Source organism: Rosa chinensis, chromosome 3, assembly GCF_002994745.2.
Source record: "Rosa chinensis cultivar Old Blush chromosome 3, RchiOBHm-V2, whole genome shotgun sequence".
Classification (NCBI taxonomy): Eukaryota; Viridiplantae; Streptophyta; class Magnoliopsida; order Rosales; family Rosaceae; genus Rosa; species Rosa chinensis.
In genome coordinates, this window is record NC_037090.1 from 33,393,457 (window position 1) to 33,418,183 (window position 24,727).

Below are 24,727 nucleotides of genomic sequence, written 5' to 3' on the forward strand. Positions count from 1 at the left end.
TTATTGTTTTAGTTTTCGTGGAAGTTTAACTCCAAAACTAATATATCTTCTCTTCTTATTTTCAGGATGTCGAATGAACCTAGACTCGACTTTCCCATACTTGACTCAACAGGCTCGGATTACCACAGTTGGGTAATCGATGTTGAGAACCATCTCACTTCAAAGGGAATATTACCCATAATCCAGGCACCTAACCCGAATCTTGTGTTCTTGCGAACACCTACAAAGCATGCTCAAGCAGTTATCTTGATGCGACGCCATATGGACAAGGCACTCAGATTGGAGTATATGTCGATCAAGAATGCAAGAGAGCTATGGGTAGCGCTAGAAGAGCGCTTTGGCAATGTCCAAGATTCCCTCCTCCCTGACTTGAAGGTTCAATGGAACAACCTGCGCTTTGCTGATTTCAAGTCTGTTGCTGAATATAATTCAGAAGCTCTTCGCATACAGTCCATGTTGAGGTTTTGTGGACAACCTGTCACAGAGCAAGAGCTAATTGAGAAAACTCTCTCCACCTTCCCCGTTTCAGCCATTGTGGTATCAAAGCAATACCGTACTAAAGTCAATGCTGGACGGATCACGAGGTTTCATCAGCTTATCAATGTTATATCTGTAGCTGAGAAACATGGTAACATACTCGTGAGAAATTATAATTCAAGGCCCATTGGAACTAAGAGCGTTCATGAGGCGAATTATAATGCACCCAAAGATGGGCGCAAGGAGCGGTACCCTAAGAATGGGGGACATGAGGGACGTATGGGCCCATATAACCGCCCTAACCAGGAAGGAAACCGCAAGTTTGGTGTGGATACACGTGGTGGTAATGCCACACGTAGGAGAGGGGGTCGTGGTATCCCTAGCCATAATGGTGGCTCAATGGGTCGTGGTGGTGGCACCAACCCTCCTAGGGAACGCCCGCAACATGCACAACGTGCACCTTAATTAAAGGGAGGCAACCACAATGATGAGTGTCATCGATGTGGATCAATTGAGCATTGGTTCAAGCAATGCAAGGCAAGCGAGGAACTAGCTACAAGATACAGGGCATATAGGGACCTGAGGGAGCAAGAAGTGTACCTTGCAGAAGAAGAAGAAGATGGTGGAGATGTCAATCTCACCATAGAGGACTTCAAAGCTGAAGATGAAGTGCACAAGGATGCAGCAGACTTTGATTAGATTAGTCCTTTTATTTTCCAAGAACTTTTGTAATGGCAATATGCCTTAGTCAATAAATGACAATTGTATTAACTCTTTCTTATGTGGCGGACCCAATAAAATGTGATGTCTAGAAAAGTCATTGAGCTTATTGGTACTTAAGAGAGCCTCGCTCCACCAACATCTCTCTCTACTTTCCTGGTCATATTTGATTGGAATTACCAAACGGATAGAGTACTACAATGTGTCTTAGTTTGATTTTATTTTGGATTAGATTTTGGAAACTTTGATGTAATCATTGGCTATTAATAAAGTGTCAATTCTTTTACTTAATGTCCTGGACATACCTTAATTCGAACTTTATTATATAAGAGCCAATGGTTTTCATGTGGAAACACATTATGAGAATGGACAGAGTTCCTTTGCATCACCTCTAATGACTACGGACATAAACAAGTATTAGAGAAACTTATGTGTCGCTCTAGTGGGTTGTATGCAACCACTATTTGAGTTATTGAATCCAACCATGTCATGAGAGACGACTTATGGGATTCTGACACATATAGGCTTTAACATGATGATCCGTGTATTAAAGACTTTACACGGACATCCATTTTCAGAACGAAGAAATTCGAGGAGCTGCATATGCGCCTCATGGCGCCATGATTGTGCAAAGACCAGCCATACATGGCCGGCGCCGCCTACCCCCTGCGGCAAATACATGGCATTGACGCCATAAACTCCTCTCTCTACTTCTCAAGTCTATTGTGACATTGTGGCTTAACCAAAACCTTTATTGGTTGATTATAAGGCCCATGTTTCGTTCTGTAAAGCCCGTTATTTAGGATTGAGACCATCCTATGCAAAGGAGATTGAGGAAATAATTCCATTCTCACAAAGAATCTAAGGGAATTCTGTGGATTTGATCAACCAACTTGCGAACCGTATAGATGTTTTATGGTGTTGGTTGATACGCAAACACGCTGGTCCCGTGTTGTGCCATTATCCACTCATAATGCTGCTTATACTACACTCCTAGCACATAACATATGGCTACGGGCTCACGACCCAGATCATCCCATCCAGTCAATTTGACTTGATAATGCTAGATAGTTTACATCGACAATTTTCGATGACTATTGCATATCATTGGGTATTGATATCAAGTATCATATTCCCATGTACACACCCAATTGGTCTCGCGGAAAAGCCACCATTAAACGACTACGATGGTAGCCCGGACATTGGTAATGCGCACCAATATTTCCGCTTGGGTTATGCAATATCGCATGCAGCTATGCTAATTCGTCTACGACTCATAGCAACCACTCAACTTTTATTTGCGTTACAGCTAGTGACTGGGTTCGAGTCTAATATCTCATATTTATGCATATTTGAGTGAGCGGTTCATGTGCCAATTGCGCCGCCACATCGCATCAACATGAGTCATTGAAACGAATGCATATATATATTTGTTGGACATGAGTCTCCAACTATAAGTCCCCTATGTAGAACCCTTGACAGGCGATCTCTATTTGTCACTTTGATGAGACAGTCTTCTCGTCGTTAGGGGGAAATTAGAACGTCAATGTTCAACAGGAACAACAGGAATTGTCGTAGTCTGTCCCCACTATGTCTCATCTTGATCCCCTAAAAGTGACGAGATCACATATACCTGCTGCAAACATGCCTGCAAGGATTGATGTCCCCACACGAGGACATGGTGCCACCCAAAAGATGGGTACGGCAACACCACCATGGATGGTGGTATGGTGATGCCAAAAAGGTGGCATAATGGCGTCATAGGCCAAGGGTTCCGCTAGAGAGAGTAGGAGACCCATAGGTTCGATGGATTCTCGCCCTAAGAAGAGAGCAAGTTTGGCACAACTTGATCCATTGATCATTGATACTCAAAATCCGTCTCATGAGAATATTTTTTTATTGTGATTATGTCCAAGAGACATCGTTGAGGGACGCCTCAATGTTAGAACCAATTCCTGAGAATATAGAGATCTCTACGAACTACACTAGTGTACATGAGGACGTGGAATTATTGAGACCAATGACATCGAACCTTACTCCGTTGAAGAATGCCAACGTAGAGAAACTTGGCCTAAATGGAAAGATGTGATCCAGCTTGAATTGGATTCACTAACGAAGAGGAATGATTTCGGGCCTGAGATGCCAACACCTCCTAACATAAAACCTATTGACATTAATAGGTCTTCGTTAGATAGCGTGATGAGAAAAAGATATGGTAATCTCGCCTTATGGTGCAAGGTTTCTCACAACACCCTGGAATCAACTACGAGAAGATATATTCTCTTGTAATGGATGTCATTGCACTCCACTACCTTGTCAGTTTGGTAGTTTCCAAACATCTGAACATGCAGCTTACGAATGTGGTCACTACGTATCTCTATGGGGATCTAGATACGGAATATAATGAAGGTTTTTGTGGACTTTATTTACCCAAGTCAAGTGGCTCTAGAACACGGAGCGTATTTGCAACGAGGTTGAAATGCTCACAAAAATGACTACTTGATTGGGAAGGGATATGATGAACTATGCCCACGCGTTTCCATGACAAGTTCCGGATTTGCAATTGTCGCGGTTTATGTTGATAAACATAATTGGAACCCTTGAGAGTTAAGGGAAACCGCTAAACACCTGAAATCCGAGTTTGAGAGGAAGGTCCTTGGGAGAACACGGTTTTGTCTAGATTCAGAACTTGTATACCGTGTCAATAGACATTTTTGATAAAGTCAAAGATGCACCATGGTCGTCCGTAGTCTTGACCCTAAAAGGGATCTGTTTCGTCCCAGGGATGATGACGAAGACATGTTAATAGCAGAAGTGCTTACTTATGTACAATAGGCGCATTATTGTACTTAGCACAATGACAACAAGCACTTCTAAATACTGAAGTGAACCAAATCCGATAAAAGGATAATGTAGCGGACTTATTTACTAAGTCGTTACCAAAATCCACCTTCGAGAAACATGTGAAGAGCATCGGATTGAGAAAGTTATCCGAACTCCCATGATTGTAGCAATCAGGGGGAGATATTGACATCAGGAGGAGGCATGATGTCTACATGTTCGATCTCGAAGAGTGAATGACGTGTTGTGCTCTTTTTGTCCTTCGATCAGGGTTATTTTTGTCCCACAAGGTTTTTGTTACCTGGCAAGGTTTTTAACGAGGCAACGATCAAAGCGTTATCACCAAGTTTGAGCGGCACAAGGGGGAGTGTTGAAGGATGCCAACATAGTGTGCCTCTACAAACTAAGGTTTAGGATTGTAATAGGAAAGTGTTATAGGTATTCAATTGTATTCGGATTCTCTTACCTTTTGTATACCTTGTACCTCCTTATATAAGAGCTCCTATTATCAATAATAAACACACAATTTCATTCTCCTACAACACATACAATTCCAATAACAATAGACGAAAAGACCCAAATCTTTATGAAGTGTTGAACAGTCACAAATTTCTAATGTGAGACAGTATTCCACATTTACAAACCTACCTATTATGGCTTGGCTGGAACAGAAAATCCCTCATCCTAAGTTACAAATTATCAAACTTTGTATGACGAAAATTAATCAATTATACAAAATAATAAAACTACGTAGTCTAGTTTATTCGATGAGGACCCAAATTGAAACAAGCTACCTAAAACTCCCACCATCATAGGTCAGAATTTGCATGCTGTCATACCCACTAGTAGTGCCACTAGAGCCTTCATCATCATCACGTTAACATTAACAATGTAAGCTTCTAAATTGATAGGGGACCCCGCAAGTAGGTCTCCTCAGTACATGAATTTGTATTACTTCCCCATGGATGCTTCGCTGTAATTTGCATTGCCTCCAATTCGATGGCTACTTCCTTGTAGGCCTTTCTCTCCTTTTATCCTCAGACATCTTTCTGCGAGATAAGCACAGCAGAGAGCTGTCTCTATGTTCTTTTCAAGCATCAAGAATTTCAATCACGCAATCTTTCTCTATTGAAGAAACAAAGAAACTTGCCGGGCATCTCTCTGCGTCAGGTCTAGAAAAAGAAAGTGCCACTCTGCTCGTTAGTAGCTCTGCCAGGACAACTCCAAAGCGAGTTTTCAGTGAGTTGATTGAAATGAATGTATTCAGGGTAGAATTCCTTTGTAAACCGTTCCATAGCCTCCTTCACCAAGGATCTCATCTGCATGATAATTGTTTGTGGCCTTCTCAAGTTCTTCCGCTGTAAAGATTTTTGTTGATTCCACGGCTCCTCAATGACTAGCGAGTTGTCGTTGTAACGTTAAGCCACCGTTTTCTTAGCACTTCTTTTTTAGCTTGATTTCTTTTGTTCATTTCCCAATATATCCACGAAATTAAGACCACTAAAACTAAGAAGCCTATACTGACACCTGCACATATTTGAAAAATGAAATATCAATATTTCTGGGGGTTGAATGGTAAAGGTAGTTCCAGACTTCTAGGTATACCAAAAAGAGCGTAGTTATTTTTCATATTCAATGCTATAACTGTTTATGTTTAAATCTTGTAATGCCAAATAGCAGATCTTTGTGTTGTTTGCCCTTAAACTATAGTTAACAAAAGTGCAACCAAGATCTAAAGAACTCACTTCTTTTAGTTGCTCCAGCCTTCTTTCCAGATCTTCCAACGATGCTTCCTTATGAATACTTTGTAAAACAAACAGCATGTGAGAATGGATCATCTGAATGATGCTGCTCAAGCTTACAACGTGGTACTGGGGATTGCCATCCCACTGCATAGAAAGGACAACTAACAAGCTTCATTGGACAGACGGTAATACAATGTCTATCCATCTCACGTCTCATGATCGTGTCGGTGCAGTTTTGTTCGCGTGGAATTATCTTGATTCTTGAAGGAGCATGTTGCATCATGTTTATACACCTGACATGCACAAAATATGGCATTACATCCTTCATCTGTGCAACTCATAGACCTATAGCCATAATCTGGAAAATTCTGTTCAAGCTCCTTCGGGGTGTGAAATTTCATATTGCAGTGATGCTCATTCTTAAGGTCGACACTCTTTAGCAAACTCGATGCTATTGTTTCTATCTCATCAACCAACCAAAACCCATTTATTTCCAGACATTCTCTAGCAAACTCTGTGCTATTGTTTCTATTTCATCAACCAACCAAAACCCATTTATTTCCATCTCTTGAACAAAAACATCTATTTTATCTTCTCTCTTTTCACTTAGCAGCCATCCTCAAAACCCAACTAAATAAATATCTCTTGGAGCTTGCAAAGTCATCAAACAAAATTAGAAATGATGCCATAGGGATGATCAGACACTTGTCGATCTTGGCCGCCTTCTAGGATAACAGATTCTGCAACAAAATTCTTATTTCTTTGAGTGACATACTCCACCATTTCCTTTCTCACATCGGCCGCCACAGAAGCAGGGGTCTCGAAGATATCACCAGATGTCTTATCAACACAAGCAGTAGCTAATCCAGGAATCAAACATTGAGCTATCTCGTGGACTAATACCGTATCGTAAAGATCAGAATGGAATGAAGGACCTCCATTTTTCCCATCTTCAAACGTTTCTGGTTCAAGTTCCACATTAGTTGCAGGTTGATCATCAATGGTCGACAATTCCTATAAATAATATACACTTGATTACTCAATAATCATTGTTTTCCAAAGGGCACATTGTTAATAACTCAATCCAAACAATTTTGAAGTCCAATTGCCTATCACAAATTTAAAGCAAAGAAACAAAGATTTCCACATTTTGGGTCTGATTGTGAACTTCATTTTTGTAAACCTAGTTGCCAGAGTTTTCTCATATTGTCAAAAGCATGCTTTGCCCTCACAGATTCACAATGTATCTATTGGTATCAGAATTAGCAGGTAAAAAAAAACAATATGGAAAGAAGGAAGATGTTTGTGGCTGCTGGATGAATCATTACAAAACCCAGTACTTCTAGTCTTTTTCTAAATAGTTCTGAATTACCTGGCATCATTTTCGTAGATAAGCGGACAAAGATGGGTCTGGTTCAAAATCTCATATAATCATTTTAGTTCTGCAATACCCAATGCCAATAATCAGAAGAATGAATAAAGCTTAACAGAACTAACCAAAGCAATCATAAGACCCTGTGGGAAGTCCAGATATATCAAATTTGAAAAATGAAATTACATTAATTTGTTTGTTTTGTAGGTACCCGTCCCTGCATAAATATCATGTCTGACTCTCTCCAAGATGTTTTAGTTAGGGGGAGAAAAACAAGGAAATGTTCTCTGAATACTCTGAGAAAAAGGAGGAAAATCCAACAAAGTTCTGAATACTCCTATCCTTATCAAATCGAGGAGAGAGAGATTTAATTAAAACGGAATGGTTGGCACGATTAAAAATGAAAAGAAGAGAAAAGTAGGGCAGTGAATCATTTAATATTGGTAATATTAACTTCTTTTTGTCATCCCACAAGGTTAATAATACCTACGATTTTTCTACGAAAAGAATTCCAAGCAAAAAGTAAAAAGAGTATCTTAAGGTTAAATGAGTATTTATTTTTAATAACACCTATGGTCATTGCATTCTAAATGAAGATGTTAAATACATAGACCAGGTCCCTCAATGTTGCTGCAAAAAATTTTATTCTTAAATAATATTAAGGTAAGACATACCATTATCAACACACCGAACTTCTTTTAATTGCAAAAACAAAAACGAACATACTATAATAAAACTTAAAACCGTTGGACCTAAGCAACATATAGTAGCCAACAAAACCTAAATAATTAACAAAACAATTGACTTTTCCTTTCCTCTTACTGGGTTATATCACTGATGCCAGAAAATTCAGAGAACTCCAGCATCTGCATTCCCCTCCCAGCTACTGCAATCTGATATTTGTTCCTAAATAAAACAAACAATATTTGTTAATTGTTATCAGCTAAATTTTATATTAATCAAATGCTAGATCATTGTCCAGTAAGACACTCTACTCACCTACCACACAGTTTAGCATCCAGTGCTTCTGGCTCGGGCACACTGATGACCAAATAAGCATACTCGATTAATTTACCTTCCTCCTGAAGACGCCAGCACCTGACACGCTGATCCAGACCAGTTGAAAAAACCCAAGATCCGTCTGTCCAAACACCTAAATAAATTAAAGTATCTTAGTAAACATGATCAATTTTAGCAGACCACAAACTAGAAGATCAAAATTCAAGTAAGAAGGGGTATTAAAAAAAGAAAAAAGGGAGTTCAACTACACAAGACCTCTTTATGCTCATTACGAATTCTACACGGCATTATGAAATTAGGATTGAAATATATGCCTTTACCTTTTACAGCAGAGCTGTGAGCTGAGGGGGCTCTATCATGATTTAAGAATCGGATCCAATAGTTCTTCTTCTTGTCTTGGTTAGAATGAATTAAATTCTTCGCAACTCCAAGTTCAGTGATTGAATTTTTGATTTCCAGCGTCATATTATCAAATTCAGAGCTTAATGTTGACACTGACAATTCAAATGTAAGACAGCTAAGGGCTTGATCATCACCCCCACTGATTAAATTATAGCGAAAACCGATTTCAGGACTTAGACAACCCTCTACATCTGAAACATGCACAGAATTGACACCAGATTGGTGAATGGCCTTGAAGACAAGCAAAGGTGATATTTCACACGTCCGATGAGGAATCATAAGCACTTGCTTCTGTATCTAAGGAAGCAGTCTGAATAGCATGTGAAGAAGCCGTTCTACTGCTCCCATTATCATTTAGCATTGATGAAGTTCCATCCCCAGAATGCTTTGGCAAATTCTCATCAGTTTCCCCTCCAGCTTTAACAGTGGTGGAACTGGCACCTAGCCTATTCTTTGACATGCTACTGCCTAAAGATCTCCACCATCGTCCACCCTGACTTCCCCTCCCTGTTCTCGGCCGCCTTTGACAGTCAATAAACTTTTCTGTATCAAGTACTGATACCAGCTGCATAAAAGCTTCGATGCTTCTAGTGATGTCCCAAAAGGCAATACTTCCATCAGTGGCCCCACTGATGAGAATATACAAACTTCCAATCTGCCAATTGCTTGTGAATCAAAGTGACAAGAAGCAACACTTCAGTAATGCAACCAAAAATCAAGATATTAAGAATCAGGACAAACATTTTGAATAATCTCGACCCTAGCATGCATATGCTTAAAAAATACAAAAATCATGACAAGGGGAAAGCCTTGGGTGAAGTGACAATCTACATTTTAAAATGTAATTTCAAATGTCAAAAGATTTAAATCTTACATTCAACTAAAATGTCCAGACTGTGGATGGGTTGTGAGATAGCAAGAAAAGCCCAAGAAGATACCAAACACACTTTATTTGATGGTTAGACAGAGGAACAGCACTTGGATTCTAATGGCATAGTTGCAATGGTCAATGCCACTTAAAAAGCTGCTTCTTAAACCAAGTTCCAGAACTGAGATGCAGTTTCTGATTCGGACCAAATTCAATTAAGGGAGATACTGAATAACCAAATTCTTAAAATTACATCAATCGATTTGCAACACGAGGAAATTATGTAACTAATAGGGACCAATGTTACAGTCCAGAATAGAGGGGATCAACAATTCCAACTATATATGTCAAAAAGTTCTACTAATGCACAAACTTCTAGACACTACAATAATAGCTAACCTTCAGAAGGTAGACATGCAGGAAGGATGACATGCTGTAGGGACAGAACTGGTGATGATAGAGGACACAGAAAAGCAACATCAAACCTACAGTGAGATGAAGAAAGAGAATATCATACGTGGGTCCATGAAAAAAACATTAAGAAAGAAACAGCAAAGGCTCTTCATAAATACCATAGCCTATAGGGCAAAACTAAAGCCCGTAATGCAAGGGTGGCGTCAGAACAAGCGACACCAATAAAACAGACAGTTATCCTGAAAGGCAATGCAAGACAATGTAATAGGTCCAAAGTGGAAATTGACAAGAAAGACAAATGTTAGTTGTTTTTTATTACCTGGAATTGGCACACTTTACAAGAAAAGCAGTAACAGCCATGTATCTCCAGTCATCTTCATATTTATCTTTAATGCAGGAGTTCAACTCTTTGTTTCCCTTTTCTGATGCTGCATCATCTTTCCCATCAGAAACATCCCCGGCTTGATCAGCTCTTTTTTCAATGTTCTTCGGAAGTTTTTGAATACTAGAATATTTTGCTGGCATATCTGTAGAAAGCCACTGGAATGACATTGAAGGCGACTCTGGGGACAAACATGTATTGCCATTTCCAGTGTTGTCATGCTGCGGATCACATACTATTTCTTCCTTCTTGTCTACTTTCCTATTTCTTAGTAGCCAAGAAGTCAAGACCCGCTTTGCACCAACAGAAATCAATAACGTCGGAGTTTCTCTATTCTCTGTTGCTCCATTGTTACCAGTTCTCAAATTGGGAATGCCTGTCATATCTGATTGAAGTATGTTTATCTTTGACACAGAGCATATTGATCTCACAGCTGATCCACCAACATGCTCCCCAAGCAATTTTGATCCAGACCAATTCTCAACATCTGGCATATACCTAAGTAAACCATTACACGATTAGCTGCTCTTGCATAAACATTTAATCAGTTTACTGACTTGGGCAGGGTTGCAAAAATTAAAATGTCAAGCATTTGCTCATTTCTCTGTAGATACATACATGCAGCAAGCATGTATACTCTCAGTTGACCATCTTAAGGTCTAAAAAATAAATCAAGTATTCTACTATATCACCAACAAAATTCAGCTAATTGACTGCATTTATTTCAGATTCTATACAGCAAATATCAATCTCACAGTTCCATCTTCACAGCCAGTTGCAATCCAACTAGATCTATAAAACAGATTATCCTTCCCAGTTACTCCAGGTTGCAATTCTTCTGAGACAAAGCATATGGAATGCATCTCTCTCGCATGGAATTGCATATGCAAGTTCCTAGAGAATGCCTTCCTTTCCCCATCCAGAAGACCAGAACCCAGTGTCAATGAATATAAATGATATCATCCTGAAAAAGGAAATGAATATTGTGCAGACTTTTAGCATAAACTCAAAATTACTAGAAAATTTTTGAACCTTACTTTTCAAAAAGTGAAAATAATGAAACACACGCATAGCGATTAACTAACTAAAAAGTTAAAATTATGTGCCTTGCAGCAAGTCAATTCAATAACAATTTATGTCATATAATGGCCTGTTATAGATTAAAATAAAGTGAGGCTTGTAGCTTTGGTGATAGAGAGCAATTCAACTCACACCCAGGGTCAATGTTGACTCTCATTCTTTTCTCCTGGGTCTTAACCCTCCTTTGTATCAAAAGAAAGTTGACAACAAAACACCTTTGACCGCTTCATGTACCTACCTTTTAACAGTGCTTTTTTTTTTGAAATTATTTAATCAAAATAGGCAGGCTGATACGAACCTTAACATATGCAAAGCAGTTTTTTATCTCTGGTACATCACCAAGATAATAGAAATGAGGACGCCGCCATCCACCACATGGGATTTGGAAGACCTGGAACAAATATGCACTTAGGCACCAAAAAATAAAAAACACAAGTATCTTATAAATCATCTTAGAGGAAGCAATATGATGAGCAGGAAGAGAATTTACCTTGGTATCAGTTAATAAATTCCAAATTATAAAATCCACTGATGCAAAACCAGCAGCATAATGACAGTTTGACAGCTTGTTCACAGAGCTATTGCATGCAGAGACAGATTGAATAAGACTCAACTCCTTCACTTGTTTCATCCCTATAAATTCCAAATCCTTCCTATCTTTGTCATATTCCAGATAGCATGCAGTCTGAGATGAGAAGTCAATTACATAATCATGAATGACATATGATAATATATCGGCATGTTTCTAATTTTTTATTTATTTATTTTTTTAAAGGATAAGGGAACAATATATTGCACCAAAATTTCTCATTATACAGAGAGAGAGAGTGAGAGAGAGAGAGATACACACACACACACACACAAACAAATGCTACAAAAAAAAAAAAGTATTATATCAAAAAGTAAATTTTGCGTTGCCGAGCATATTTCAGTCTGATTAGAACTTAGTCTAGCAAAAGCAACACTGGAGATGCTTGATATCCCATGAGCTCCTTTGAAACAACTTGATGGAGATATTTTGACATCAGATGCGACCAATGTGCCCAGCAACACACTCTTTAACAAAGAAAACAAAACAAGATTTCCACGTATATTTCCACATACCAATACCTGCAATTTGAACTTGAGGGGATATAAAAACAATTAACGATAAATCTATTCAAATTCAGCGAAGGCATCAATTCAAAATGATCCGCTCGTTATATATATATTAACTTAGGCAAGTACTTTATAATTGAAGGGAGATGCTTATCGTCTCCTGTGTCACTGAGCATTGCACTAGTCATTGTTTATCATTTCTTAGCTAAGCATACTTGGCTATTGCAAATTGTGAAAATTAACCATTTGCAAAACAGAACCAGGACAATAAAGTTCAGTTGAATAGAAGATAAAATTTATAATGTCATATAGACCAACTTGGCTATTGCACATTGGGGAAATTAAACATATGCAAAACAGAACCAGAACAATCAAGTTCAGTTACTTATAAGAATATTATAATGTAGTGTAGACCAACTTGGCTATTGCACATTGTGGAATTAACCATGTGCAAAACAGAACTAGAACAATAAAGTTCAGTTGAGTAGAAGATAAAATTTAGGCAAATTAATTCATATAACCGAGAATATTACACACATCGAAGATAGACTGGACTGACAATCCAATAAATGACAACTCTATTTGACATATCTGCCTTCACTGGGAGTTAATTTTCCACTAACATAGTCTCTTTGTTAGTACAAAAAGGCAATGTTCAAACACTTTGTAAAGCTCACTGATCCAAAAATGCAGCAGTCCCAAACTCGGGCACTGTGACCAAATAACATAAGCCCAAAGGAGTCCGCTGGCTTCTTAGAATGCATTGTTTCAGTAAAAACTGCCCAGACACGAGCACTGTGCCAACAAAGAGAGCAAATTAATGATTGAAACACTCATTAATATATATATATATATATATATATATATCATAAAGATCATAGAATTTAAGCAACTAATTCACCTACGATCGTCAGATATGGAAACCAGTTTTGATCCATTAGAGGACCACGATATGCGAAAAATTGAACCTTCATGTCCAGCAAGTTTGCTAATATGAATAGCTTCATACTGGCAATTATGAAGCTGAACACCATTTGAGAGTGAATTGCTTTGATCAATGCGGTGTTCTACTTGGTTGTCAAACATGATGCATCATCAGACTGAGAAGCCACTTTCCAAACAATGATCTGTGCAAATCCAATTCACAAAAGGAGTTCAGAAAGTCCGAAAGATCAACAAATTAATTCGTTTATGGGCGAAGTAGTATTAGTTGGTTTCAGCAAAAGTAATAATGATAAGACCATGCTTCTCAAAAAACATTTACAGTCACACACAGCAGGGAGACTAATTCAATCATTTATGTTTGTGGGGGGAATTATTGAAAGGCAAGATTAGCCACCTCATTATAGATAGTACCGGATGCAATGCGCAGAACTTCAATAGTTTCACCCCATAACCGCATTGAATACAGAAGCGTCCTCTCTACAGTTGAATAAAAAAAATTCAATTGTTGAACCACAAAAAACAGAAGCTCAAAAACAAATCAATCATTTCAAATAGAACTAACCAGGATGCTGAACTTGAAGAACCACAGTAGAAGTAGATACATCCACAATGCCTTGGAAAACATCGAACGACCTCATCATTGTTCCCAGTTCCAAATCATAGACCAAGATTTGCGAACCCGACCCGGCCACTAAATAAGGAAGCTCCCTTATTGACAGGTGAGAAGGAAACACAGGGCCGAGACTTCTCCAAGATATTGACCACTCTGCAGACGCCACGAGCCACTCTTCTTCTTCTCCATAGCCATTGCCTTCTGCTTTCTCTCACAACTCAGCTGCTACTGAAACCTCAAACCCCTTCGTTCTAAAAGGGTTTAAGAGCTAATGGGCCGGGCCGGGTCGGGTTGAAAAAACTGGGCCGTTCTTGTTAGAGATTGACCCGATATCAAATTCGTTGGCGCATTTAATATAAGGTTTCTTGGAAGGCCGTCTTTTCTGTTTGCATTGCGTTTGCGGCACTCTCTTCTTCTTCTTCTTCTTCGTGTTTGTTTTATCTCTCTCAATTTCGAAGAGACCATCGACAACGCAGAGTTAGAAGAGATGGGTAGAACAAAATCATTCAAGGACGAGCTTACATTCGGTTTGTTTTCGCCTCTTCAATTTTCTCTTCTTATTTTTGTTTTTTTGTTTTTGTTTAGAATTTGAGTTTAGTGATATGATTTCGTCTCTGTTTGAAATATGAATCGGACTGACAGAGCAAAGGGTGCAAGAATCGCGGGATGTTCAGGCCAAATACCCTGATCGAGTTCCGGTAAGAACTACCCCAACTGCTTTATTGATCAATTTTCTTTGATAAGGTTACTAATTACAACTGAAGATTAATTAACTAAGCGTACATGCATGGATTACTAACCATGACATGTTCCTTCTATGGCTACAGGTGATTGTTGAAAAGTATGCCAAGTGCGACCTTCCTCAGATGGAAAAGAGAAGGTTAGTTTTCACAGCCCTTTAATTCTTTCCGGCACTAGATCACAAACATAGTATTTCATTCTCATCTTAATGGCATCATATAATTTTTTCTGAAATCTAAATTGGGATAGCTATATATGTTTGTAATTGGAATTGAACTGACAGAACAAAGGGTAGAAGAATCGATCACAGGATAATATTCAGGTCTAAACAGATGAAGATATGCATAATTAGGGTTAGAGTAGTTTCTTTCAAGTTTGTTTTACTTATTCAGGAAGAGTAGTATTGCTTTGCCAGCAGGTCTATCCAAATATTTAGTAGACGACGTAGCTTTTAGAGGGTAGAATGTTTATACTCATAAAAACAAACTAATGGCTGATTATTTGTTTAACACATTTAGGCCACGTTTGGTTCGCGGAAATGAAGCATCAGGAAAGGAATACCTTTCCTGCGTTTGGGATGCAAAAGGAAAGGAAATCGTTTCCTGAAGGAAGGGAAAATAAGGGGGAAAGTGGTTCCTTTCATTTCCCTTCTCATGGGAAAGACAAAGGAATTACTTTCCTTTCTGTGAACCAAACGAGGGCTTAGATGACAATCTCATATATTCAATTGATGTTTTAGAAGATAAGCTTTAAAGGGTGACCTAGAAAATACCAATTCTGATCATTCACAACACGACACTGTTTTTGAATTGTGTTTGGTCTTAACTAGTGCCTACCAAATTTGTTAAAGAAGGTAGTTTTTAGGGTATAGATTTTAGAATGGTTGTTTAACCTGTAACTGATAGGATTCTTTGTATTTCTAATCTGCCAGACAATAAAGGAATAGGGACAAATTTTGGGACTGACTTCCATTAAGTTTTGTTTACAAGTAGCTACCTTCTGAGAATTGACTAAACAAGTATTCTAGATTTTAGAAAATTGGTTAGTGACAAGGTAGTTTGGAGAGGGTAGAGTGCTTGTTTAATTTGACTGATAGGTTGAATACTTAACACACAAATAAACTTATTTAGTTTAACAACATCACTGTAGATGACCTCTGATTATCTCTTCCTTGATCTATAGATATCTTGTCCCCCGGGATATGTCTGTCGGGCAATTCATTTATACTTTGAGCGAGAGACTTCATCTGGCCCCTGGAAAAGCTCTCTTCGTATTTGTAAAGGATACTTTACCCCCAATAGGTAACTAGTGAAATTAAATTATGTGTCTCAATTTACGTTTTAATTTTCCTGCAAGAGAATTTTGTTCGATAAAATCATGTTGTAACTTGTAAGTTTTTTTGTGTGTGAGATTTTGCAGCTAGTATGATGAACTTTGTCTATGACTCCTACAAGGACGAGGATGGATTTCTGTACATGTGTTATAGCACCGAGAAAACCTTTGGTCATGCTAGCTAATATCGAAAGACATGATCAACAATTTCTTTCGTGTACATTGTTCTTAATTTATGCAAAACTCTCGATCTCAGTACATTTATTTTCTCATTATTTTTAATATTCAAATTATGCCTCAGAAGAGGATTTGAACCAACAAAATCCACACCGTCTCATGAAATATTGAGTCTCGTGTGTTGTACTTTTGGGGTGAACAATTATTGAATCAATTGTTCACCTACTAAATATTAGAAAATGGAATTCTTTTGGGCAAGTGATTGTTGAATCCTTTATGTGGAATAAATAGAATAAATGTATTGATCCAATATCAATTATGTCTCCAAAAGTATATGAGCCTCCACTCTTTTGCAAGAAAGATTGTGTTTCACGCCTATATTTCACCATAGCGATAGTGTAAAAAAAATTTACGTGTTATTTATATTGATCATATAACATAACAGACTCGATCTATGTAAGCTGAAATGTAATTTTATTTTATTTTTATATGTTCTCTAGATAAGATCCAAATCCCCTTATTGCCAAAAACGAAGAACTTCTCAGATAATCCAATGAGGTTCTTCAAATTGACCCTTGAGTTTATCTCCAGCTTCGGAAGGACCCAAACGCAGCCGCCCCAGGTCCAGCTCATCACCCGTGTGCCACGTCGGCGTGCCATTCTCGTACCCATTCCACGTCAGCCTCCTCAGCCCACTCCCGTCCAGTCTCACCACGTACAAATCCCCGTACGGCTGAAACTGGTTCGGAAACGACACCGGCTCAGCCGTCACGCCGTCCAAGTTAGCCGTGAACAGAAGCCACTCCCCGTCCCTACTAAAGCACACGTGGTTGATCCTCTCCCTGTCCACGTCATCTCCCGCCACGTGGATCCTCCGTAACCCCGAGCCGTCCGGGTTGATGACGTAAATACTGAACACAGCATCATCGTTCGGTTTGTGCCGGTTCGAAGAGAAGGCGATGAGGTCTCCTCTGGGCGACCAGCTCGGCATGGTATCAATACACGGCCCCTCCGTCAACCGACGGATTCCGCCGTTAAACTCGCCGTTAACGGCGTCGACAATGTAGAGGTTCTTGTGGCCGGTCCGACCGGATCGGAACACGAGCGACTTGCCGTCTGGGGAGCAGGAAGCGAAGGCGTTATTCCCTGTGTCTTCGCGAGTGAGGATCTTGACGTTGCATGGGACGTCCTCCTTATCACCGTTCAGATCAGACGGGTCAAACTCGATTCGCGCGATCTGGACCGTGTACTTTGCTGACTGGAAGATTGGGCCTATGGATGTGTATATGACGTGTCTCTCTGTGGGGCTCCAGCAGTTGTAGAAGGCCGTGCGGTCTTTGATTAAAGTCCAACACTTTGACCCGTCGGACTTGACGATTTTGACGCCGGTGTTTCCTTGGAAATCGGGATTAAACGCGACGAGATCGGCGTCGGGAGAGAAGGACGGGAAGAAGCCGTGAAGCCTCAGCATTTGGAGATGTGTGACAGGAGACAATACCGGCTCCAGGTGAGGAATGATCGACTCGCCGCCCCACTGAGTCGACTCGCCGCGGAATCGGTGGTACCCGAGGAACTCGGAGTCCGGGGAAACAAATGGGTTGTAGTGGTGGAAATCCGGGTTCAGCGTCGAGGTGACCGGACGGAACATCTTCGTGTCGACGTCGAAGACCTCCACGTGTCGGAACTTCGTGTCGCGGCGGCGAGTGGCGAGGGCGATTCGTTTTCCGTCGTGCATGGCGGCCGGAGTGAAGCAGTGGAGACCCGACGGAGTGACCCGAGTGGGTGTCAACGGGTATGCAGAGGATTCGAAATCCTGGGGGAAGTCAATTCGGAAAATGGCCCACCACCCGTCGTCGTCTTGGCGGTGAAAGTAGATGACGGAGTCGCCGGACCAAGTGGGCCACCCGCCGCGCTCACAGACCACCACACGCTCTCCGGGCTGTGAGGCTCGGAAGACGACGATGTCGGTATTGAGCTGGTGAAACTCGCCGTCCCAGGGACGAGAGCCGTAGGAAGCGACGGCGACGAACTCGCCGGAGAGAGAAACGGCCGGACTGTAATCGACAGACCCGGGCGGAGTCAATCGGGTGGTTTTCCTTTCGTTCTCACCATCAAGCTGAGTGGAGTAGAGAGCAGACCAGCTCTTGAAAAGCCGGTCGGGCTGTTCGTGAGCTGAGATGAAGTAGAGCTTGCCGTTCTTGATGATGGGTCGGTCGTGGAAGAGGCTTCCGGGCACGGAATGCAGCAGTTGGGGGTCGGGGATTCCGGGTCGGGTTAAGTAAATGGCGGGCGACCCGGATCGCTCGGAGATGAAGACGATGGATTGGTGGTGGTCGTGGGAGAATTGGGCGTTGAAGTTGATAGATTTGCCGTCGGTGAGGCGGTGTTCGAGGGGGAGATGGGAGGAGCTGAGGCGGAGGGAGAATAGGTCGAAGCCGTAGTGGGGTCGGCCAACGGTGGAGAAGATGAGAGTGCCCTTGGGCTCCATTTTGGATAGAGTGGATTTTATAGGTACAAAATGACGAAGCATCTTCTCCCGAGAGAGTGGAGGGTGAGTCGGTGCAGTTGTTTGGGATATTCTCCAGGTTTTATAGGTGCAACATGACGAAGCATCTTTACGTTTTCACATTGCAGCAGACAAATGTCACAAAACGATTACTACGTATGTAGTTTGAGACTTATGAATATAGCAACTGTTTACAAAGAAAAATCGAATACGATGTCTGATTTCCAACACTAGAAAAAAAAAGATATTTGAATGTGCTGAAGCTTTGTCAGCACTGAGATGTGTATCCAACTCGGGGAGATAGCTCTAAGAGTCCAAGACCCGAGAGGTATAGATCACATGGAGAGACTAGTCAATTTCTGATCTAGTCTAATCCGAAGTAGAAATTATCGAAGGTATACCCCTATTGATTGTCTCTCATCTCTAAATATTTGAATTGAGCATACCCTTGTTTTCATGGTTGAGTTGGGACAAGCAGGGAGTTGAAATAGAAATTATCGAAGGATCAGTACAATAATAGCTTCAGTAAAGGATTAAAATCTCAATTTAGAACTTCCCTCCGAAAAAGTACGTTAATCTCATTCTAGAAAACCAGTGAAGACAAAAATGTTTCAAGAAAGATTGGTGCTTCTAGCAATTAGTAAGTGGTTTTCAGGGGAGACACTAGATGGTTACGTATTTGAGAAACTGCGCTTCCAATCCATGTTCCTTCATCCACATTAACCTACCCGTGTCTATAATCTGCTTGCACATGAACCCTAACGCAGCCCTTTCAACTGCTTTCATATTTTTCACAACGTCTTCAACTCCATTATCTCCATGGGATTGCTTCTTTCCGCTGCACAAGATTTGTTGCCAACTTATAAATAACCATTCAGAAGGAAGAGAAAGTGAAAGAATAGAAATTCTAGATGCTAGGCATTCAAGTAAACAAAAGTTCAACATGATTACATGGATTCAAGATGAAATCCGCAATCAGTAACGTCAGGAAGATCTGTGCCATGATCAGCATCCACTACCCAACTAGTAAACCATATAATGACATGGAATTCCTCTTTTGTGATCCCCAACTCTAATAGATACTTCTTATCTGCAAGGAATCCAATTTTATTCAGCCATTCAACTATGAAAATATATCTGCAAGTAATTTGTATGCGATGTTTAACTACTAATTCATAAATTATATGGTGAGATCAATTGATTACTTATGTAGTGCTTCCACTGGCAAAGATGATGGCAACATGTGGCAATATGTTGGGGTTAACACAACCTCCACCATTACTTTGATTGGATTGTTCCCCAAGGCAACATCTCAGAGTCAAATCTACACAAAATACATAGGAAAAATATTTAATTTAAAGGGAGAATTTTAAGAACAGTACATGAACTAAATGTCACTCCGAATTAAGGTGGTCAACATTTATAAAACCCAACTTCAGTACATGAACTTTTAAACCCGACCCAATTTTTATACATGACGTCACTAACACCGTTAACACATATGCCATTATTTATTTTATAAGGGGCAATTTAGTATTCCCCCCTCTCTCTTTTCCTCGTTGCAACCAGCAAGCCCAGATCTTCCCCCCCCCCCCCCCCCTCCCTCCTTCTCTCTCTCTCTCTCTCTCGTTGCAACCAGCAAGCCCAGATCTCCCTCCCTTCCTCTGTCTCTCTCGCTGCAACCAGCAAGCCCAGATGGCTCTCTCTCTCTCGCTGCAACCACCAAGCCCAGATGGGAACTTTGACATTTTTGCTACTAAATTGATTATTACACATATTGGATTGGATTGGAATGGGATACATAATAATAGGATTGGATTGAAATCATAGGGTTTTTGTCCATTTACCCCATTTCTAGGGATTTTTTTCCCACTAACCCCATTGAGTTTTTTTAATTCCCTCTTACCCAATACACTCTAAGGGAGTCTTCCCTAATACCCCATTAAGATTTTTTTTTTGTTTTTAATTTTTTTTTAATACCATTTTACCCCTCACCCCTTATTTACTTAGAGAGAGAGAGAAAATAGAAGAGAAAGAAACCATAGGAGACTTCGCCGGAGCCCGTCACCGGTCGCCGGAATCCGGTCACCGGTCGCCGGATTCCGGTCACCGGCCGCCGGATTCCGGCCAACTTTCGCCGGATTCCGATCACCGGCCGCCGGATTCCGGTCACCGGAATTTGTTGAAAATCTCACCGGAAAGGTTTTTTGGCCCCCAATAGACATCTATTGCCCCCCAATAGACCTCTATTGCCTCCTATTGCCCCCCAATAGACGTCTATTGCCCCGATAGTCTATTGCCCCCTAATAGACGTCTATTGCCCCCAATAGACGACTATCAGCCATGTATTGCCCCCCAATAGACGTCTATTGCCCCCCAATAGAACTTTCGGTAGCCGAAATAGGAACTAATCTTCCTAAAATTTGACAGATAAAACTTTGATTAAAGAAAAAACGAAGAAATTATATCAATTTTAAAACGTCTATTGCCTCCCAATAGACGTCTATTGCCCCCCAATAGACGTTTCGATTACCGAAATGAGAACTAATTTTTCTAAAATTACACAAATATAACTTTAATTAAAGAAAAAAAAGAGGAGATTACATTAATTTAAAATATCTATTGCCCCGCAATAGACGTCTATTGCCCCCCAATAGACGTCTATTGTCCCTCAATAAAACTTGTTTTTTCCCTTTTTTTTCTTTCCTTTTCGACCTTCTGCCCCCTATTTTACCAAAAAAGTAAAAAAATAAAAAAAGCAAGAGGGTTGCAGCTCAATCATAAAAAAACAAGTCAAGGTATGGACTATATGCAGGATGAGTAGGCTCCAATCTTCAAAGATTCTCTAATACTAGTTGTTGCAAGTCCATACAATAGATAATTAAGGAAAAATAAAAAGAAAAGGAGAAAAAAAAGATGGCTGCTCAGAAATCAAAAGATTCAAAACACCTACTATTCCCCTCATCTCATCTACCGGCCTTTCTCAGCCCCTCACTCTCTCCACTCCTTATCTTCCTCCTTCGCTCCTCTTCTTCTCCTCCGTTGAGTACATCTAGTGCGACGTTTCCAACGCCGAGGACTCCAAGGCCAAGCTCTTGTCGTTGACCGACGTCACTCACTCACTCACCTCTTCTACGTCACCTGGACCAGCCGATCCACCGAGGTCAGTCACCGCTTTGGAGTGGGATGAGATCGAGTTTCCGGATGCTACTGGTGGACCTGTAGCTCGAGGTGTTCGACGAATCGCCACGGCAGAGGAGGACTTGGGAGTGGAACCGCCGTCGTCGTCGACGGAGAAATTGTCGACTTTGAATTCGGCGTTGTGGTCGTTACTATGATCGACGGTGAAGTGGTGCTGGACTAGGACCAGCCAGTCGTCGAGGTCGACTCCAATCTGGACAGAGTCGTCGAGGTCGATTCCTCCGGTGACGAAGCCGTGGTGGGCGGCCCGAGTCTGGAGGAAAGGGAGACGGCCTGGGTCCAGCGCCGGAGGGGGGAGAGAGCCTAGGTCGTGCGCCGGAGCCGGAGGTCAGTAGGGAGAGAGGGAGGGGCATAGAGAGAGGAGAGAGAGATCGGGATGTGTGAGAGATTGGTGTTGAGTGGCAAGGGTTGTAATTGTTTAATTGGGCTGAGGGCAAAATGGTCATTTTCTATTAAATTGTGTATGTGGGAATAAAAATCTGTTGCTGGGGTAAGTGAGATAACTTTGGCTCATTTTGGGGCTTTTGGTCAAGATCCCTATTAGATTGGCCATAATCTTACACTTCGTTTGTTAGAGTGGCTGTTGAATTGGAATGGAATACTTCCTTTTCCTGAAAACCAAAGAGAAAAAAAAAAAAAAAAAAACTGAAGAGAAAAAGCGTGAGAGATTGAGAGAGAGCTCAGAAGAATTGGGATTGTTTGAGATTTACAATTCCATTAATAAAAAGATCCAAGAAGATCCAAGCTTGAAGACAAGAGTTTTTGTTGTGTACTACTCGGTGTAAGTGAAGAATCCAAGGGTTATCGGTTGTATGATCCAATTGCAAGACAAATTGTGGTGAGCAGGGACGTGATTTTTGAAGAAGAAAGCAAATGGAACTGGGATGCAAGCTACACTGAGCAGGTGGCCGTGAACCTGCAATGGGGAGAAGAAGAAAGCAGTAGTGAAGAAAATGAAATCGAAGAAAATGGTGATGAAAATGAAGGTGACAATGAAGGTACATAGGGCATTGCACCAAGAGCTGCAAGTTCAGAAAACTCATCCCCGAGCACAGCAGACGAAGAGAATCCAAATGAGAGAAGGGAGACATATACTCCTTGTTGGATGAGGGATTATGTTTCTGGTGAAGATCTGTCAGGAAGTGATAATGAGTTGAACATGGCCCCTGTAGCTTCTACTGATCCGCTAACTTATGAGGAGGCAGTAGCAAGTTCCAAATGGAGGCAGGCCATGGATGCTGAAATAAGAGCAATTGAGAAAAATAAAACATGGAGCTTGATGGAATTACCAGCTGGGGCCAAGAAAATTGGAGTGAAATGGATATATAAGACCAAACTAAATGAGTTTGGTGAGGTGGACAAGTTTAATGCCCGGCTAGTTGCAAAGGGTTATGCTCAACAACGAGGTGTGGATTATACGGAGGTGTTTTCTCCAGTTGCAAGGATGGATACGGTTCGTCTAATCATTGCTTTAGCTGCTCAGAAAAGTTGGAGTATCTTCCAACTTGATGTGAAGTCCGCGTTTTTACATGGAGATTTAAGTGAGGATGTCTTTGTGGAACAACCGAAGGGTTATGAAGAAAAGGGTGGTGAGCACAAGGTCTACAAGTTACACAAAGCCTTATACGGATTAAAACAAGCTCCAAGAGCTTGATTTAGTCGTATAGAGGCTCATTTCATCCAAGAAGGCTTCCAGAGATGCAATAGTGAGCAGACCCTGTTTGTCAAGCAAAGTAATGGAGGTAACATTTTTAATTGTCAGCGTTTATGTTGATGATTTGATTTATACTGGTGATGATGAGCAAATGATGTTAGAGTTTAAGGTGTCCATGATGAAAGTTTTTTATATGACTGATCTGGGGAAAATGAGATTTTTCTTGGGAATAGAAGTGTTACAAACAGAAGATGGGATATATATGGGACAGAGAAAGTATGCTTTGGAAGTGTTGAAGCGCTTCGGAATGGAAGAGAGCAATGCAGTGTTGAACCCGATTGTGCCTGGAGTCAAAGTTGGGAAAGACAAGGCAGGAGTGAAGATTGATGAGACCTACTTCAAACAAATAGTAGGTAGTCTTATGTACATCACGGCTACTAGGCCTGATTTGATGTTTGTTGTGAGCCTAATCAGTAGATACATGGCAAGACCAACGCAGCTGCAGCTGCAAATTGCAAAAAGAGCCTTGAGATATTTGAAGGGGACAGTAGACTATGGCATCTGCTACAAGAAAGGAGGCAACAAGAAACTAGTTGGTTTCACTGACAGTGACTACGCAGGGGACTTAGAAGATAGAAAAAGCACATTTGGGTATGTTTTTATGTTGAGTGGAGGAGCAGTAGCATGGAGTTCAAAAAAACAGCCTATTGTTACGCTTTCTACAACCGAGGCTGAGTTTGTAGCAGCTGCAGCTTGTGCATGTCAAGCGGTATGGATGAGGAGGATTTTAGATAAGCTAAGTCATTCACAAGATTCTTGCACCACAGTAATGTGTGACAACTCCTCTACCATAAAGCTCTCAAAGAATCCGGTTATGCATGGACGCAGCAAGCATATAGATGTGCGCTTTCATTTTCTGAGAGATCTGACTCGGGATGGAGTTATTGAACTCGTGCACTGTGGAACCAGTGATCAAGCAGCAGACTTGTTGACAAACAAAGCCGCTCAAACTGGAGACTTTCCTGAGGCTTCGAGACCAGCTAGGAGTGTGCAAGTTGCCAGGAGTAAACTAACAGTAGTTAGTTTAAGGGAGGGAATGAAGTGAAGTGGACTGTTTTTCAAGTCTTTTAGTTTAATTA

The 24,727-nt window shown here is 40.7% G+C and overlaps 3 protein-coding genes and 1 pseudogene across 3 annotated transcripts; 2 read left to right on the top strand and 2 right to left on the bottom strand.

The window, feature by feature from the left end:
* Nucleotides 1-5,490: 5,490 nt before the first annotated feature.
* On the bottom strand, nucleotides 5,491-14,264 carry LOC112194468 (annotated as a pseudogene).
* An 85-nt stretch (nucleotides 14,265-14,349) lies between these two features.
* LOC112192253 (autophagy-related protein 8i) lies at nucleotides 14,350-16,373 on the top strand. Its single transcript, XM_024331907.2, has 5 exons — nucleotides 14,350-14,504; nucleotides 14,620-14,675; nucleotides 14,805-14,857; nucleotides 15,901-16,019; nucleotides 16,138-16,373. Exons 1-5 carry the CDS (start codon nucleotides 14,465-14,467, stop codon nucleotides 16,233-16,235), a joined length of 366 nt encoding a protein of 121 aa, XP_024187675.1. The 5' UTR covers nucleotides 14,350-14,464; the 3' UTR covers nucleotides 16,236-16,373.
* Nucleotides 16,374-16,626: 253 nt separating this feature from the next.
* On the bottom strand, nucleotides 16,627-18,806 carry LOC112192252. The gene has a single exon (XM_024331906.2). The coding sequence runs from the start codon at nucleotides 18,755-18,757 to the stop codon at nucleotides 16,769-16,771; it is 1,989 nt and encodes a 662-aa protein (XP_024187674.1). The 5' UTR covers nucleotides 18,758-18,806; the 3' UTR covers nucleotides 16,627-16,768.
* A 4,864-nt stretch (nucleotides 18,807-23,670) lies between these two features.
* Nucleotides 23,671-24,693, top strand: LOC112194469 (uncharacterized mitochondrial protein AtMg00810). Its single transcript, XM_024334704.1, has one exon. The coding sequence runs from the start codon at nucleotides 23,671-23,673 to the stop codon at nucleotides 24,691-24,693; it is 1,023 nt and encodes a 340-aa protein (XP_024190472.1).
* Nucleotides 24,694-24,727: the final 34 nt, after the last annotated feature.

What these genes read in the sequence shown, in the direction of transcription:
- LOC112192253 (XM_024331907.2), top strand. Translation starts at nt 14,465, where the DNA reads ATGGGTAGAACAAAATCATTCAAGGACGAGCTTACATTCG. An exon ending in CAAGGACGAGCTTACATTCG is followed by an intron (nt 14,505 to 14,619) that starts GTTTGTTTTCGC and finishes TCGGACTGACAG; the next exon opens with AGCAAAGGGTGCAAGAATCG. An exon ending in CCTCAGATGGAAAAGAGAAG is followed by an intron (nt 14,858 to 15,900) that starts GTTAGTTTTCAC and finishes CTTGATCTATAG; the next exon opens with ATATCTTGTCCCCCGGGATA.
- LOC112192252 (XM_024331906.2), bottom strand. Translation starts at nt 18,757, where the DNA reads ATGCTTCGTCATTTTGTACCTATAAAATCCACTCTATCCAAAATGGAG.
- LOC112194469 (XM_024334704.1), top strand. Translation starts at nt 23,671, where the DNA reads ATGGAGGTAACATTTTTAATTGTCAGCGTTTATGTTGATGATTTGATT.